Here is a 19,835-nt window from a genome sequence, read left to right as displayed (position 1 = left end):
CAAAAAGCAACAAATATAATAATGATGAGGTAATATATACTAAAAGTAGTACTGATAATTATATTGAAGATGGTGATGATATTGATAACATTAGAAATAAAAAATAATTATCATAACAATAATAAAGTAATATAAATAACATTCATATCAACGAAAATAATCAGACTTAAAAAAGTGATAGGAGAAATTGATACAGATCAGAAGTATTTAAAATAATAAGCATTAATTTATATAGCGCAGCTTTTATATGGATATATTCAGCTGTGCTTGTTCAGAGCTCTTTTTATTTATTTTGGTCTACATAGCATATTTTCTTAACTAAAGAGATATGTTTGTAATTTTGATTTGAAGAGAGCCAAGGATGGAGAGCTTCTTATATCAACTGGCAGGCTATTCCATAGTTTGGGGGCAGCAAGTGCAAATGCACGATCACCAAGTGTGACTTTTGTTTTGTGAAATGGTATCTGAAACAATAATTTATCTAAAAGCAACAATGATAATAATCATCATAATTATGGTTATAACAATAACACACTGATAACAATAACGACAATGTCAATAATAAGAATAAAGATACAAATAATAATGACATAGAACATAAATAATTATTGCAGCAACATTGATGGTGATGATGATGATGATCACGATAGTTCATTATGGTAATGACACCATTAATTTTTTGAATAAAAAAAAGTCGATTTAAGATAATAAACTCCTGGAAATAGATAAGACAACTTCAAGACCTTTGCCATTGTTTGACCAGAGCCAAAGTGGATTGTTTTATTTAAAATAAAATAGTAAGGCCTACATGTAGCTTTTATTCGTTAATTGCAAAAGTGGGAAATTAAGCTCCATTATTAAACATTCAAGTTCTAAATCGAGTGTATGCATGCAGTCTTTGCATATCACTGTGTCTTGCAGGGCCCTGGGAATGATTTTGTTTTCCGGTGCTGAAGTTAATTTGACAAGGAAAAAAAAAGGTTTACCCCCCCCAAAAAAAATGATCTGTTCCTCCCGAGCAATTTTACTTTGTCACATCGTCCAAAATTCCTGGGCCATGATGTCTTGATAATGCAAAATGCCATGATTAGCATCGCTCCCTCTTATTGCAGTAATATATACTTTCACTTTGTTAAACTTTACACCTCTGAATAAGAGCTGATCTGATATTTCGCAAACTATTATTGTGTTAATATGCATTGCACTTTCATTTTAATTTTCCAATATTACGAATCTTAATGATCGCACAAGCTGCAAAAGGAACTTTCAACAAATTGGTAAAAGAATGGTACAGATTCAAAATAATTTCTATTGGATTTTTCGTGAATTCGAGGCTTATGACCCTATGACGATTGGTGACCCTACGACGATTATGACCCTCTGACGATTGGTGACCCTACGACGATTATGACCCTCTGACGATTGGACCTATCCCCTAATGGTGATTGGATTGTACATTGTTAAGTGCAAGGTCCAGTTTATTCGAGAGGGATCGGTGGCGGTATGGCTTGGTTGAGATCACCTGTTGATGAGAGAAAAAAAACACAGAGAGGCTCCGATTCTGATATTATACATATATATTGTATGGCTGCGCAGTAGGGAATTTCGCAACTACTACGCAGGCGCTTTCTGGAACATAGAGAATCTATTGTAAAAAAAAGCCAGTCATGACAAAGCAGCCTTTGTCGAAAATCGATCAAACAAAGCAGCAATGTCGTCCGCGACTCTGGACAAATGACATATTTACAAGTTTTCGTCAGCTCCAGACCCTAGGACACAGAGAAAGACCTCGGGCCTCTTAGCTGATAAATAATAATAATAATATGCAACATTTATATAGCGCTTAATACAAACGTTTCTAAGCGCTGCATACTATTACCCCGGCTTTAGCACGGCTACCCTGATCGGGCGTATCGAGCATTCAAGGAATTTCTTCCTACCGGGTACCCATTTACTACACCTGGGTCGAGAGTGGCAAATGTAGATAAACGCCTTGCCAAAGGACGCTAGTGCTGCGGTGGGATTTGAACCCCGGTCCTTGTGGTTCACAGTCCGGAGACTTATCCACTGAGCCACAACACCTCTACAATTGTGATTTGACAGGCATTTTTAAAGGTCAAGTTCACCCCAGAAAAATGTTGATTTGAATCGAAAGAGGAACATCAAACAAGCACAATGCTGAAAATTTCATCAAAATCGGATGTAAAATAAGAAAGTCATGACAGTTTAAAGTTTCGCTTATTTTTCACAAAATAGTTGTATGCACAATTTAGTCGCATGCAAATGAGAGAATCGATGATGTCCCTCACTCACTATTTCTTTTGTTTTTTATTGTTTGAATTATACAAATTTTCATTTTTATACAGATTTGACTGAACCATATAATGTTAAACAATGGTAATTCCACATGTTCAGTGAGAAATAAAACTTAGTTTCACAGGACAATGATAATAAGACAATAATAGGACTAGGACAATGAAATTAGAATATTTCATATTTTTCAAATAAAATACACAAGAAAAAGTGAGTGAGTGATGTTATCAGTTCCCTCATTTGCATGCCGCCCGGATGTGCATATAACTATACATGAAATTAAGCAAAACTTTAAAATGTCATAACTTTCTTATTTTACATCCGATTTTGATGAAATTTTCAGTGTTATGCTCGTTAGATGTTTCTCTTTTTACTCAAAGCAACTTTTTGTTGTAGTGGACTTGTCCTTTAAGTAATTATGATGTTCTAGAATCTGTACCTGTTGCAACTGCGAAAAGGTACTCCAGACTACCAATAATAGATAAAGAAAAATCTGACAAATAAAACACTAAAAAAAAATGATCAAAATCAGACAAGTAATAACAAAGCCATGGTGACATTTTAAAGATTTGTATTATTCCAGTGAAACCGTTGTAGGCATGTCTTCATAAATATTCAACGAGCAAACTGAAGATATCATATCCCCACTTGTTCTTTTGTCTTCATGAAATTAGGTTAATTCACATTTTCCTCCAAGAACTTGAAAATTCGGATTGACAACTGATTTAGTGCATTAGATATTTATACTTATGTTATTATAAGAGAGACATATCATTTACGGATGTACGAAAAAAATGAAAAAATTATGATTTTATGTAATATCATTAGAAAAAGAAAGTGAGGAGGTGACATCATCAGCCCACCTAATGAATATTCATGATGATGTGTATATAACTGTTTTCACAAAATATTGCTTGACTTTAAGATTCAATAACTCCGTTATTTTTAATGAAATTTTAAGCATTATGCTCTGTAAATGTCACTCTATTTATTTAGATACAAATATTTTCAGCCTGGAGTCCCCTTTAATTGTGTCATTGAGTACTTTTCTTCGGCCTGAAAGGTCGTGCGTACAAGCTCTATCCAGCTTATGGATATCATGATAAACATACCTGGACAGGTCCCTATTGTGACGTGCTGAAACCGGGGCTGCATCACTTTATCAAGTTCTTTGTTCCGGAGGGCCAACTCACACCTGTTAAAAAAACAAAAACACGGTCAATATACAGCATCAACAGCCACACATGAATGAAATCGTACGCCATTTTAAATAATGTAGGCATAATGCTGATTATATCGGTCAGGATCAGTTTCTCTTGGTGTGACTGACTGTGTGAACATGCGGTCATACGACATTGTTCCGGGCTTCATTTCGTCTAAGATATACCCGATATATAAGATTAAGGCTGCACTAGGGCTTTGTGTTAGGTTTATGGTTTGGTTTAGGATAGGATAAAGTGTTTACTATAATTTAGGATTGAAGCTGGTCATTCGATTAGTATGTTGAATTTATTGAGGAGCAATTGTTGCCGGAGCGGATGTAATGGAACTGAACATGCACCCGCCAGATATTTTTTTTTCGTCAGATTTTATACACCCGACACGAGAAGGCAGTGGTAATGACGATATAATAGAGTTATCTTGTCAGACTTTGCATTATGAATATTCATGGAAGGAAACTATAGGATATATCGAAATTTCCAAGCCATCGATTATCTCGAATGGTGTGGCTAAATCAGTAGACCAATTCTATAGTCGATTTCATAGTGTTACATATAAGAATTGTAAGAGCAATTACATTTATTTATTTAGTTGCATATGTATTTCCTCTTAAAGAATATTCATAGCATATAATAAATAAGAATATTCCAGAATGTCTCAGTAAAGCTTTGTTAGGCATGCATATTAATGAGGTGGAGTAATTTTTGTTATTTCTCGAATGTCCCAAGATAGACAATAGAGCCTGCCTGCTGTGAAAAGGACAATAAGATTAGCTATGTTGTTTACATTGTTAATTTCACGGAGGTCATTCAAGAGTCTTCTAAAATTAGACTGCTCTAGAAATTGGCAGAATGTTATTTTTGTAGACAATGCTGGAAGCTTCCAAAATAGTAAATAATTTGTATATAAGCTAGCAGTTTCTTCAAGATTACATCACATCAAATCAGAACTCAGAGTTTCACTCCGAACTTAATTTATGTCAGAGCATAGTTGATTTCCAACTGGACTACAACATCTATCGTCTGTAGAATTATTTGCACGCCATCAATGAACTGTTTGCAGTTATTTTGAGAGAGGAATTGTCAGTTCTCATCGAGAGCATCAACCTGTTTTAATGAACGCTTTTCAACCCATGGAATGCTGAAATTGACTGTTAATCATCATCAACATCATCTTCACGGACATTTCAACTTGTTACAGTGACTCTTGCTATTCATCGTGCTTCAACATCTGTTTCATCATCGCCATCATTGTGAACTTTAATTCAAGGAATCTTCGCCAAACAACTTGGATTTTATTTGGATCTAATATCATAACCTTGGATTGCACATCTAAATCTTCAAGACATGTAAGATGTTTTGTATTTGTTTTGTTGATTGATGTACATCTATTTCCTGTAATAAAAAAAGGAAATCAAATTTAAAACTAAATTTTCATTGCTATTTGTTTCGGTATATCGTAACAATAGACGCAGTTTCGAGTCTCTTCATGAACGTTTTTTTTTTAAGATTTGTTTTCCTTCAAATTTGAGGCGAGACTCAAAAAAGGTCTGGTATATCGTCATTCCAACTGCCCTCTCGCGTCAGGTACACAAGTACTGACAAAAAAAAAATCGTCACCCGCCAGAAATTGCAAGATTTCAAGAAGAAAGGTCCGTACCAATCAATGTATAAAAATTTGAATAATGTGGTAGAAATGCAGGGCTGAAAATGATAAGTCGAAAACCATTAAAGGGGATGTTCACCTCGAAGACCAGTTCGATAGAAAGATATAAGATTTTTTTTTTAATGTTGGCGAAGGTTTGAGGAAAATCTCAAAAAAGATTAAGAAAAAAGTTATTAGAAGTTTTTGACTTCCGATGTCATATGCAAAGAGCTGATCCATAATGTTATGTACTTTAAAATGCATTTCACTTTATCAGTGGGTCATCATGACTAAAATGTTTGGTTCTTTCAGGAGTGCATGTGAAATGATTTTCTGTTGATATACTGAAGGTAAAATAATAATTAAAAAAATGAGAATAGGATATTTCATTGACATTTTTAGTACACAATATATGGGGAAAACAGCATATGACGTCAGAGATTAAACATTAAAAATTCTTATAACCTTTTCAATGGTGGAGATATATGATGAAATGGATCTGACTTTATAAAGAAACGGATATATGATATGATTTTTATTAAATACCTGATCCGAAAAGTCTTGAACTCATTGCCGTTCGTTGCACAAACAGGAAAATCGTAGTTATCAGCACAATATCTTACAAGGCTTTCGCATTTGGGAGTCCCGTCTTTAGTTACAACGCATTTCTCATAGAGCTTGCATTTGAACGTAGGGTCCTTCTCGCATCTATCTAAAAGTAGAATAAAAATAAAGATTTAAATGAAAGTAATTATTGATTTGATTAAATAAAAAAACAAAAGAACAAAACAAATTTGAGGTCCTAGTTGTAACCTGTGTCATGCGATTCACAATATTTTCAATATTTTCAACATTTTCACACTTGAACAAGAATGGGCTCAATAGTCTTGACCCGCTACTTAAAAGAATGATCATCGTTACCTCTTTTAAAGCCAAAGTTAAACAGCATCTTCTTTCCACTTACAAGTGATTCTTTTAAATTAAACCAAAATTAAACAAGCAGTTATATGATATATTTTGTTTTGTCTTGTTTTGTCATGTATTGTAAATATTGTAACTTGTTTCATGTATTATTGCATTTGTTATTTCCTATGTTTTTTATTCTTACTGCAATTTGTTTGCTGTATTTGTATCACTGTAATTTATTTGTCATGGATTCCCCTGCTTTTCAAGTCTCTGGCTTTCCTAGGGTGTTTGATCCTCACATTTTACAATGTATATATACATATATACTCATGTGATTTTTACCTAATAAATGAATTGAACTATTTGAACTTTACAGAAGTTGTGTAAAAAGTTTAAACATATTGTGGCCCAGTGGATTAGTCTCCGGACTTTGAAAAAGGGGGTCGTGGGTTCAAATTCCAACCATGGCGTAATTTTCTTCAGCAAGAAACTGATCCACAATGTGCCGCACTCAACCCAGGAGAGGTAAATGGGTATCGGCAGGAAGTAATTCCTCAAGAAGCTGTGTGCGCTGTGAACGCCTAGCTTAGCCGGGTAATATAGGAGCGCCTTGAGCACCTAACAAGGTGGATATGTGCGCAATATAAATAACCTATATTATTATTATTATTCAACAACAAAGTTTAATTTGTAATATTTCTCAATAAATCAAGCATGGTTGTTTCACTGGTAAAGAACTACTGTATTTTTTAAGAGTTTTTTTTTACTCGTTAAGTTTTAAAGTCCCTGTAAGATTATACCGGGTAATAACTTTTCAGTGCTTCAAAAATTAAAAAATAAATACGCCGTAAACACCTCTCCAATGTTATTACTAATACTGTTACATCAATCTCCCAGGGTGATTAATTTTGTTTAATCTTATTCAGTGACAAATATCTTGACAATATTGATAGATCAGTTAGAATTGTTTTTCTTATTGGCTTTAAAAAAAATCAATTTGAATACGAAATACAAAATAGATCAATGTTCGGTGTATTTTTTCCTTTTAAAATGGCGCATTTTCGCATTTCAAACAACTAGGGGTACCAGTGAGCAGATCATTGTGGCTATTAAGTAATAGGGCATCCATTATTGCCATGATTTCAGAATTGGGGATTTTGACAAGAAAATATTTGCAATCAATTGCAAATTAACAAGTGATAGATCGATCTTAACTTAGGTAAATGGGGGGGGGGGGTGGAACGGTTTTTGAAGAGTGGATGCATGCTGATTTCACTCCAAAATGAAATGAAGGATGATTTTGGTCAGAAAAAGAGTTGCCAAGCAAAAAAAACCATCCCTCCAAAATTATGATGATTTTGGTCAAAAGAAAATTGACAACCGACCACGAAAACGTTTTCGCTCAAAAATATATACCAGCCTGACTTCAAATGGGTGCTACCTATCATGCTTATACACTGTAAAGCATGAAGTGCTAATATAGCACTTACGGTGCTTGTATAGTGACTGCACTACGAGTGTTGATTTTCTAGTTCAAATTTAACTAGGAAAATCAGCACTCGCAGTGCAATCACTATACAAGCACCGTTAGTGCTAAATTAGCACATTTTTTACAGTGTGCATGGTGTATATTACAGGCAGTACCCCCATCAAGTTCTCAGAGGTGCGTTAATACTCGCAGCAACCCCTCTTCCCGAGGCCACGAAGCCAGTTAATGACTTATTGTTGATTAAAGAAACAGGTCAGAAATCAATTGCAAAATTAAGTTGATTACAAGACCCGCGAATGATTATATAAGATCTAAAATTGATTTTGCGATCGATAATTGCGAATTTTTTGCAACTTTCTTTTTGAATAAGTCAAGTCTAAATCTTTTATATAAGGCTGTAATATTGCCACATTTTGACTATGCAGACATAATTTGGTCTTCTGCGACTAAATCTTGTTTGGGCATGTTACAAAAACTTCAAAACCGTGCAGGTAGCCGGGGCAGGTAGGATCATATGAAATCTATAAACTGTCTGAGCACCGACCAGTATGTGAAATTCATTATACTCTAGGCTGGGAAACTCTACAGCAACGACAATTCATTCATACTTACCGTCTTTTATGTTAAATATTCCATGATATGTCGCCTGCTTATTTAAAACAAAAAATCATTTTTAAGACATCGAGATACCATACTCGAAAAGGTAATCGGGTTGTCTTGCCCAAGCCTAATACTGAAAATTGCAAACGTTCATTTCACTTTCGTTGTGGAAAATTATATAACAATATACCTCTATACATTAAAAAACTTGAACAATTTTTCTACTTTTTAAAAAGAAGTTTTGAAATTAACCGGTTAAATGTAATGATGGTTTCACGTTAGGACTGTCGGGGGGGGGGGGTATTGTGAACTTGCACAAGTTCATTTATCCACTCTTTTACATTTTTTTAATATTGATTTGTTAAACATGTATTTATTAGAAATTTTCATATTGTAATATGGTTTCACGTTAGGACTGTCGGGGGGGGGGGGGTATTGTGAACTTGCACAAGTTCAGTTATCCATTCTTTTACATTTTTTTATATTGATTTGTTATACATGTATTTATTAGAAATTTTCATATTGTAATGTTAATTTAATTTATTTATTTTAGGGACCCCGGGGAAGAACAGGTTGGCTATCAATAGCCAATCCGAAACGGGTCTATCCCTATGATTCTATATTACATGCATTGTAATCTTGCAACTTTCCTTTTGAATAAGTCAAGTCTAAATCTTTTATATAAGGCTGTAATATTGCCACATTTTGACTATGCAGACATAATTTGGCCTTCTGCGACTAAATCTTGTTTGGGCATGTTACAAAAACTTCAAAACCGTGCAGGTAGCTGGGGCAGGTAGGATCATTTTGAAATCTATACTGTCTGAGCACCGACCAGTATGTGAAATTCATTATACTCTAGGCTGGGAAACTCTACAGCAACGACAATTCTTTCATACTTATCGTCTTTTATGTAAAATATTCCATGATATGTCGCCTTCTTATTTAAAACAAAAAATTATTTTTAAGACATCGAGATACCATACTCGAAAAGGTAATCAGGTTGTCTTGCCCAAACCTAATACTGAAAATTGCAAACGTTCATTTCACTTTCGTTGTGGAAAATTATATAACAATATACCTCTATACATTAAAAAACTTGACAATTTTCTACTTTTTAAAAAGAAGTTTTGAAATTAACCGGTTAAATGTAATGATGGTTTCACGTTAGGACTGTCGGGGTGGGGGGGTATTGTGAACTTGCACAAGTTCATTTATCCATTCTTTTACATTTTTTTATATTGATTTTGTTATACATGTATTTATTAGAAATTTTCATATTGCAATGTTAATTCAATTTATTTATTTTTAGGGACCCCGGGGAAGAGAGATTGGCTATCAATAGCCAATCCGAAACGGGTCTATCCCTATGATTCTGTAATACACGCGTTCAATACTGTTATATTGTTAATTTGATATATTTTTTTTAATTATTTGATTATGTAATAATATTTTGTTTATATCTATGCATTTTTAATCGTGAATAAAAACCACCCAACCCCATTATGTCACTCGGGATATATTAAGCTTTGTTTGAACTTTCAAGGAGTTGGGGTTGGGGCACCTTAATTCTTACCTTCGCAAACACCGAAAAGACTGTCCTTGGTCGGTCGGTCGGCGCAGAACAACCCTTCGATACAGTCCCCACGGATCGTGCATGGATCACCGAGCTTGCCTCCGCATAGGCAATAGCAGAGCTGTTGCTGGCCGAACTCGTCGACGTAAAAATGATTCTGCAACATGTGTGTCGACAAGCTTAAATCCAAAGTCGTCAAATTCTGTGGGGGTGGGCAGTCACATGACTGCAATAAATTGAAGAGGAGGAGTGCTTTTAGAATGCTTGATCTAATAACCACGGTTAGAACGACAAATCTGCTGGGCCTAAATGATTATGATTATAACTGTGATAATAACCACGGTAGCGATGATGATAAATTATAATTGTAAATACTAGTGAAAACGGGACATATAGCATCAAAGGCGTTGGAACACCCTCGTTAGAGTTGTGCTTTATTCTCTAAGTAAAACATGTGTCGAAATTTACACTAAGAGAGAACCCTGCACATTACATTTATATTTGTAATATCATGAGGCTTTTTCAACATTCAAACATATTGTACAGATATCTTTAAGCAAATGACGATATAACTGTATGTCGAAAAGTCTTTCAGCATCATTGAGCACCACTTACTTTGGAGAGTTCGTGATAAATTATTTGCGCAGAACTTGGAAGTAAATATATGAATGAAAGTAGACGTTAATGATAATGAAGAACACATGGACTTTAGCTAGGTTGATTTGAAGATATGTATATATATATATATATATATTATTTGTGTGTGAAGTTATAAGTGTACAACAGCTTTGGCAACTCTTTTATTTCAAATATTGTGTAAAGAAATGGATGAAGAGAACAATGGTAGGCGTAGCTTAAATCAAGGTTCCCCAGAGCTATCTACCCTTTGGAAAAATTGGTGATGCCGAAAAAATGTCTCTGCCGGGAATCGAACCCGGCCCCCAGCTTTGAGGCACCGCGGCGTTCAAAGCTGGGGGCCCGGGTTCGATTCCCGGCAGAGACATTTTTTCGGCATCACCAATTTTTCCAAAGGGTAGATAGCTCTGGGGAACCTTGATTTAAGCTACGCCTACCATTGTTCTCTTCATCCATTTCTTTACACAATATATATATATATATATATATATATATATATATATATATATATATATATATATATATATATATATATATATATATACATTTCTTTCACAACAAATTTAAATAAAAGAGTTGCCAAAAACTGTTGTACATGTACAATTTCTCACATGTATATATATATATATATATATATATATATATATATATATAATTGTGATGAGCAAGGACCTAAACATTGCGTGGGTGCTTCAGTGAGTGTGTTCACTCACGGCAAACACTACCTCCAAGTTGAAGGCACAGCAATGGGTACCCCTGTCGCCCCTTCATATGCCAACCTCTTTATGGGTCAAATTGAAGAAAAACTAATAAACCAAATGAATTCACCCACTGTCACAAAATCATGGAAACGTTATATTGATGACATTTTCTTCATGTGGAATGGCTCGCCGCGCACACTCGAAAGGTTCCAGGGGGAAATGAACAAGCTGCATCATTCCATTAAATTCACTTTCGAATCATCCCACCTCCAGACACACTTCCTAGACATATCACTCACAATACACAATGACCAAATAGAAACAGAACTTTATACGAAACCCACCGATTCACACGCCTACCTCCTACCCTCATCATGCCACCCTAAACACTCCATCAACAGCATACCATACAGCCAAGCTCTAAGAGTAAGACGAATTTGTTCCGAAGCTGGCCGAGAAGACCACCATCTCGGCCAGCTTCGGCAACACTTTGAAGACCGGGACTACAACCCACAAATCGTAAAAAAACAAATAGAAAAGGCAAAAGAAAAACCCAAAGAACAACTCCTCACATATCAGTCCAATCCAAAACAAAACAACAACATCTACTTCCCCATGACCTTCTCACCCGTAACAGCCAAAGTACCAAAAATAATTAAAAAACATTTCCCCATCCTACAACAATCACCAACAACAGCCAACATCTTCCCGAACAAGCCCACTACCTCCTACCGTAGAGGGCGCACCCTACACAACCTCCTTGTCAGGGCTGGACACCCCTTTCCAACACCAAACCCCACCGCCACCAACACCGCCAATGACCCCCCGGGATTCTTCAAATGTAAATCACACAAATGCATTCTCCATAATCACATCAAGGACACCACGAAATTCACCAGCACCGTAACAAAACAAAATTACACAATAACATCACACATCACATGCAAATCCACCTGGATAATATACCTCATTACATGTACCAAATGCAAAAAACAATATGTTGGCAAAACTGAAACCACCCTTTACACCCGATTCAACAATACGAGATCCGAAATACGTAACTTCCATTCACCACAACACAAGACTCTTCCATACACAGTGCACTTCAACCTTCCCTCCCATTCACTAGAAAATGTCCAAATTACCGGGATCGAGTCAATCAGAAGTAGGTCACGTGAAGCAATACTACACCGAGAGTCCTTTTGGATATCAAAACTAAAAACACTACAACCACATGGTATCAATGCCGAACAATAGATCACTGACCCCTTACTCCTGATTGACCCTAACCCCACGACCCATTTCCGTTTCCCCTTTCAAGGGTCAATGCACTTTCACTGATATACACACACACACCCACACATCACCAACCTGGTCAAGCACTTACAGTAAAACTTGGAGGTAAGAAATCAGACATTTATAATGTATCTTTTTTGTATACATCATTTATTTATCGCAGAACCACATATCATATATCATTGTTACCTCTACCTATTATATGATACTTTGTGTAATTACCAGCACTACCAATTAGAGTAGGGTTGGTTTGGGTGTCTGCGCCTATGTATGTATGTGAATGCGAGTGTGATTACATACATAAGTTCACGTGCTTAGACACGAATGTATATATGAATCAATACCTTATATAATTATGTATTATTTTGAGATATATATACTATTATATATTATTATACATTTTGAGATATATGTATTATACAACACACATAACCCAATACTTTCAAAAAATGTTCGTAATAAAAATCTGCGTAAACTTAATTAATTTTAATAGCTATTGGATAATCCTAATTAAACATTACCGATGTAAAACATATTCTTTTAAGATATACCTCTATTTAGTAAATTAATCCAAATATATGCATATTACATGTAAAGCCATTATGTCTTTTACATCTTCAGATACCTGAAGAAGGCCGAACTAAATGGCCGAAAGCTTGTATTAATAAAAAGTTGAAGAAATCCAGGCTACGTCTCCCGCTTCAATGCTTTTTGAGCTTCTTCGCCAATATATATATATATATATATATATATATATATATATATATATATATATATATATATAATCTTATGGTGACTAATGGTGTGTTGTGTACACTATACATGTATGGTATTATTGAAAATACGCCAATGTGTATCCAGATAAAGAGGTGTGAAATTCTTTGTAAGTCTCTTCGGGAATAACAACAGATGTTTCTACTATATCTATAAACAATCTCATAATTACGCCAGGTAGACAAAATAGTGAGGTGGGAGTTCCAAGCGTTAGCTCCGTGATCCAAGCTACATCCACCGGACAGGAGGCGCGATAGCTCAGTCGGTAGAGCGGGGGTTTCGGATTCCGGTGACCCGGGTTCGATTCCCAAGTGGTGCGCTAGTGCCCTTTGGTAAGGCATTTATCCTCATTACCAGGTCCCTCGGAGAGGAACTTAAGCCGTCGGTCCCCTGGTTGCTTGCTCACAGGCATTCGTGCTTTCTTATCAGTCAGGTAAAACCTCGGTATGACACGACATGGTGGCTCAGTGGTAGAGCGCTCGCCTCGTGAACGGAAGGTCGTGGGTTCGATTCCCGGCAGAGCCCACTAGAATGGTTCCATGACATGCGCTCTGGCGACAATTATTCCGATGAAAAGTCTGCACATTAAGCCAACCATAAAACCTAATCTCCAAAACTAGATAAGCCCTAATCCTTATCTTTACGTCATTCTGAACCAAGAATTATATTACAATTTTAACTCTAACCCCATGCCGTATAAGATATTATGACCGAAGTAAATGGCGTGTCATTGTAGTCTGCTGGGCAAACCCTTCACTCGAAATAAGGGTCTGAATGTGCAGCCTAATCACGCCTTGTGTACTGAAGGCTCTCTCGCTCAGTATTGGAACAGCAAGTTTTGTATGTGCTAGTCTTTGCGTGGAGGCACACTTGTTGATCAAAGTTCCAATGAGGGTCTGTGCCTGCAGACTAGTGTCAATGCGGGAATGAACTTACAGCTGAGAGTGGATATACCCTGGGTAAATGAATAAGAGTTATCTTCTTCTACGATGCACGCGACGAATGAAAGAAACATAGAAAATGTATTGTCAAATGACATGACAATGAACAACCAAGAAGACGTTGTCGAAAATTGGTGAATTAAGACAGCAGTTTCGTCCTGGGGAGAGTTTCATCAACATTTTCATCCAACAAGTTGTCAGATCTGACATCTTTCTCTGATGTTGATTGGCTGAGAGGTACTGTTACTATGGTAACTGTAGGATAAAATGGGACTTGTCGGATAAAACGTACGACAAGTCCTTTCATGAAACGCTCCCCTGCACTGACCGCACAGAAACGTCGTTAGCGCTAACATTGCGCTTACAGAGGCCATGTTGTAATGTGGCAGATGCCTAATGTTACAAGAGTGCACTGCTTACACATTGAAATAAATGTTTTGACTTTACAATCCCAAAGATGTGACAGGGCTAATTTCTGTTAGCGCTCTGTTAGGCTAACAACGTTTCTGTGCGGCCGGTACTGGACTCTAGACAAACGACATCAAAATTTGCAATTTTTCAGCTCCGAAACTTAGGACGAAACTGCTCTTCCAGCTCACCGATTATCAACAAAAACCTCCCAGCTGTTCATTGTCATTTCACGGGAATTTCAATACATTTACTGCGTTCTTGAATCAGTCCCCATTGCAGTTGCGAAAACTCTCTGATAATTGATAAAGAGGATGAATCTATACAGGATGTCGTCAAATCTACATCGTGTGTCCTGTAGTAAGAGTGTTTATGATCTGTTGTGCCGGTCGGTGTGTTTTGGTGTTGGGGTGGATGACATACTGTATGTGTGTGTCTGTTTATGACTTGATGAGTTGTGGCGAAATCAAGTAACTATCAAATCGTTCAAGCGAATTTCTATCATTGAGGATAAATACATCAAAAGATCTCGAAATACAACCAATAAAAGCTAATACATAAGAAATAATAATAATAAAAAACAATGAAATACATAAACTTCGGCTGTGATGCTATGATTTTTTTCTTCTTTTTGCTACGTCGATTCGCCTGTTACTTAGTATCTAAATTTAGGTAGTCCATCGTATTTTATCTCTGCTCTGCCGACATTCTTGCCTTACTATGCCACTAGTTATGATGAGGAGGGGAATAAAGGGAAGAAGTAAGAGGAAGATGACGATGGTTGTGGTGATAATGATGATGGTGATGATGATGATAGTGATGATAATGATGATGATGGTGATAATGATGATGGTGATGATGATGGTGGTGATGATGATGATGATGGAGGTGGTGGTGATGGTGATAATGATGGTGGTGGTAATGATGCTGATGGTGGTGATGATGGTGGTTGTAGTGATGGTGGTGATGACGGTGGCGGTAGTGATGATGGTGGTGGTAGTTGTGGTGGTGATGATAATGATGGCGGTGGTGATAATGATGATGTTGGTGATATGATGTTATGATAAATAATGATGGCGATTTATAGGCACAATGTTGCCAATGACAAGTTTGATTTAATTACGGTGATTAAAAAGGGCAACAAGTAAGAGTATAAAATGAAAACGAGTTAAACGATTATATATTACGATGTTGTTAATCGTTATGAAATATTGATTCGATGAAATTGATAACAAATTACTGAGATGGCCCGGTCATCTAGAGAAACAATTATAACAATCAGAGTAATTACAATGTGTGGTTGCAATTAATGTTATACAACATTCTATTATTCACCTGCTAACAGAGTTTTGTGCGGGGTTGCAGAAAATAGTGGCAAGGGGGCGTTTACCCTTAGAGAGAAGGGGTAAGAATTTAGTCAGAGTGAGGGAAAAGGGATGTCATCTCCGTAAATTTCAGATCTTCAAGTTCAAGTCTATACTTCTCGCTATACTTTATACTTGTCCGTACTTTCCAGTAAATTTCAGATATTGAAGTTAGTCTAAATTAAGTCTATGACTTCTAGGCCCCATTGCATAAAAGTTACTACTAGCGACCCAATGGCAGTTTTCATGAAATTCACTTACTCCAATCGGTTGGTGAACATCAACAAAATTGTCATTACTTTATCATTGACAGCTTATGTGACAATAAAAGCAATTTTGCACCATTATATGATTTATCTTTATTTTTTACCTGGCAAGTCCACTCAGGTCCTCCAAATCCATGGACGAGATCGGGAACACTGCATGCAGCCAAAACCGCAAATGCTAGAAGTCTGAATGCCATGTTGGCACACCTTTCTCCACGAAGATTCCTGGATGAATAATTCCTGCGTGTTTTTGCGTCTGCCTTCGTCCTCTCCCCGTCTATCTTCCGCGCCTCTATGCGGAAATCGTAATAAGAGCGTTTTCCGTCCTCTCTAAAAGGACGATGCGAATGTTTTCTTCGATGCAGGTAAAACTGACAGGACTTTCCGACAAAAAAATACGCTAAGCATCAAAGAAGATCGGAGCAGAAGCATGCATGGTATGTGGGCGTGGCCGGACTCAGGAAACTTTTTCAATTGGGCGATAGAAGTAAGGCCGCTTTGTATGAGATTATTGATTGAATTAAGTGAGTTATGACGCAAATTATATTTCAAAAGAATCTTGCAACAGGTAACCTGCATGTGGGTCGAATTAAGCACAGTGGCGGATCCCGGGAGGGGGGGGAGCACGTTCTCTCCCCTTGGGAGGCAGAAAAAAAAAATTATTTTATTATTATTTTTTTATTATTTATTTTACCAATATAAAAAGTACATACACATTACATTAGAAAATTTACAGTACATTAACATGCAAAGAATGCATGCGATAGTGGAATATCGCATGCATAGGCAAGTGAGGATTTTTTTTTTTGCTTGTCAAATTGTTCAACAAAATGACATTTGGGGAGGGATTGCCAACATTTTCCGGTAGCAATTCCCCCCGCCCCGTCCCCTTGAAAAATCCTGGATCCGCCCCTGGTCCAGCATTCAACGATCTCTCAAGGAGGGGGTGGCTCTAGGAGTGCAACATCTTTCACCAGTCGTGTTGCCCTGTTATTTTTATCTTAACGGAACGATTAAGTTTGATTAACCGGAGAGGGGAGGAGGTTGACATTTTGGCGTATTCCCCATTACCCATCCAACTTTGTTTGAAAATTCTCATGGATGCATAAAGCAGTGAATTTGTTTATATGCATATATTTAAATCTTTATTGATTAAAGCAGTGATTTTATCAATAATCTTAGTAAATACTGACAGCATGCATGTGTGACGTATCAACAATTGCACCATGTGTCTGTATTAATCAATAATTCCCGCGCTACGTTTTTCAAAGGGTGTAAATGAAAGGGGGAATTGATTGAATAAATAATCACAGATTACTTGCTCGCATCAGATATGGACAGCTGCATCAAATAATGAGAATTTTCCAGTATTTTATCTACTCCGTCGTTACTTCCGTGATAGGTTTTGAGATTTGTGTGTATATGTGGAAGGGTGAATTAATGATTACATGCAAGATAAACAAATCGCATCTTCTAATACGTAACAAATGACATCTTAGTCCCAATAACCTTTGTAACAACTCATCATCTAGGTCCCTTTCACCCAGCATATCACCCATCCTATCCACACACTCACACAGACACCATCACGCACAACCTCACACCAATTTTTGGACACTCACACCACAGCTATTTCCACACACATCCCAAGCACTTCACACTCATTCTCACATCAGAAAATACACATGCAACATATCTCACGGGCGCCCACATACACGCACACCCTATTAAAAAAAATATAACACACACTCATAGGTATACACACCCACAATATAGATCGCAGATTTATTCACACACTCTTACATAGCATACACACATTACAGATCTCACACGCACCCACATACACACACCCTAATATAAAACACACTCATAGGAATACACACCCACAGCATACATGTACATCACAGATTTATTCACACACACTCATATAACATACACACATAACAGATCTCAAAGGCACTCACATACACGCACACCCAAATATAACACACACTCACAGGTATACACACACACAGCATACATGTACATCGCAGATTTATTCACACACACTCTCTTATAACATACACACATAACAGATCTCAAAGGCAACCACATGCATATCCACACTGTCATCATTACACACACTAAACACTCACTCACACCACATATCAAATGCACCCACATTTAGCTTTCTCATTTATGCCTCACTGCATATAAAAAAAACTGGTTGGTTTCACTGTCCTGTCATTTTCTTTTACAGGAAAAATGTAGAGAAAAATATAAAATGTTTTGCGCTTCCAGAAACTTTTCATTCCCATTTTGGCAGTGAATATATTTAGAATTTGAGAAAGCAAATGGGCAAAAAAGAGAGTAAATCTAAATGATCACTAATCATTTAAAAGGTAAATTGTATTATCCAAGCATGAATAAGTATATGAGCACAAATACTGGTAATACCAAATAATTTGGAATGAACAGTTGTATGATGTAGGCCTATCAAAGTTCATCCCAAAAACAAAAAGAAACCAAGATTTTATAGAAAAGTTACCTATCATTGCAAAGCTTATAATCTTCTCATTTAACTGGTAGACATGAAACTCCTTAATCACACATGAATAAATGTACGATAGCTACCAGAGCTGCAAACCTGAAAAAGAACATTTCATTATTTTTAAAGTTGAAAATCAGTATTTCGGTGAGGAAATCAGTATTTTCAAAAAAAGCCATAGGACAACACATAAAGCTGAAACTTTAGAAATCAGTATTTTACATTAAACTATCAGTATTTTTCTCACTTTTCAGTACTAAATACTGAAAAACAGTACTACTTGGCAGCTCTGAGCTACCATAGGAAATCTGTTAAAACACATCTGTTTAATGGAATTATAAAAATACAAGTTTTTTTCAAGTAGACAGAACTTTGTCATTTCTTGACTCTTTACTGTGACTGACGTGCCAAATTGGAGGTCAGATCTTTAATTTTTATACATGTATTTTCTATTTGAAATTCAGATACCCCCACCCCCTTTTCATAAAGTTTTTTTCCATTCATGCATGCATGAGGAATTTTCTAGTTCTACCAGGTGAAAGAGGAGATTCGAAGCTTTACAATGAGAGGTCATATGTCTATTGTATGTGTGATTAAATCATTACCAATGATCCATAATTCTTGGATCATTTTTCTGGGACGCACTCTACAGGCGTCTGTTTCTATTTTGTTTTTAAATGATAATAAACAATTGTTCACAAGTAAACAATTAGGTGTAAGTTTTGATTTACTTTATCTTTGTCTGATTCCTTCTCTTGCCCAACATTTCTCCTTATTTTGCCATTGAATTAAACTTTCTTGTAGCGCTAAACTCGTTTTCGATAAATACTACAACATATGCTTCTGAAACCATTAAGCATAGCTTTTTCAAAGCCATTTATTTACAAATAATATATACATGTACACAATATATTTACAGATTCCTCATACTCATTCTCCTTCAGAACCGTGAACCCTGAAACCAGGGAAAGTTTGACAACTGGAGCGACAAGATGCGGAAGATAGGAACAAAGCAGTGTTTCCTGAACAGTGAATCTCACACAAAGGGAATTGGGTTTCCTACATAAATATGGTAATTGCTTTAAATCTAGATAAAATTGAGCTTTTTTTCTCTTTATTTTTATACCAAATATGACATGAATAGTTCAGGCATAGACAAGCAAGAAGAGTTTG

General features: G+C 36.2%; 1 protein-coding gene across 1 annotated transcript; it reads right to left on the bottom strand.

Annotated features, from left to right (window-relative positions):
• Positions 1-351: 351 nt before the first annotated feature.
• LOC121417178 lies at positions 352-16,534 on the bottom strand. The gene is made up of 5 exons (XM_041610772.1): positions 16,240-16,534; positions 9,750-9,975; positions 5,725-5,890; positions 3,426-3,508; positions 352-1,522 (listed from the first exon to the last, which is right to left on the bottom strand). The coding sequence occupies exons 1-5, from the start codon at positions 16,330-16,332 to the stop codon at positions 1,479-1,481; spliced, it is 612 nt and encodes a 203-aa protein (XP_041466706.1). The 5' UTR covers positions 16,333-16,534; the 3' UTR covers positions 352-1,478.
• Between the last annotated feature and the right edge of the window lie 3,301 nt (positions 16,535-19,835).

Source organism: Lytechinus variegatus, chromosome 6 (genome assembly GCF_018143015.1).
Source record: "Lytechinus variegatus isolate NC3 chromosome 6, Lvar_3.0, whole genome shotgun sequence".
In the NCBI taxonomy this organism is placed as follows: Eukaryota; Metazoa; Echinodermata; class Echinoidea; order Temnopleuroida; family Toxopneustidae; genus Lytechinus; species Lytechinus variegatus.
This window is presented reverse-complemented; position numbering and strand designations above follow the sequence as displayed.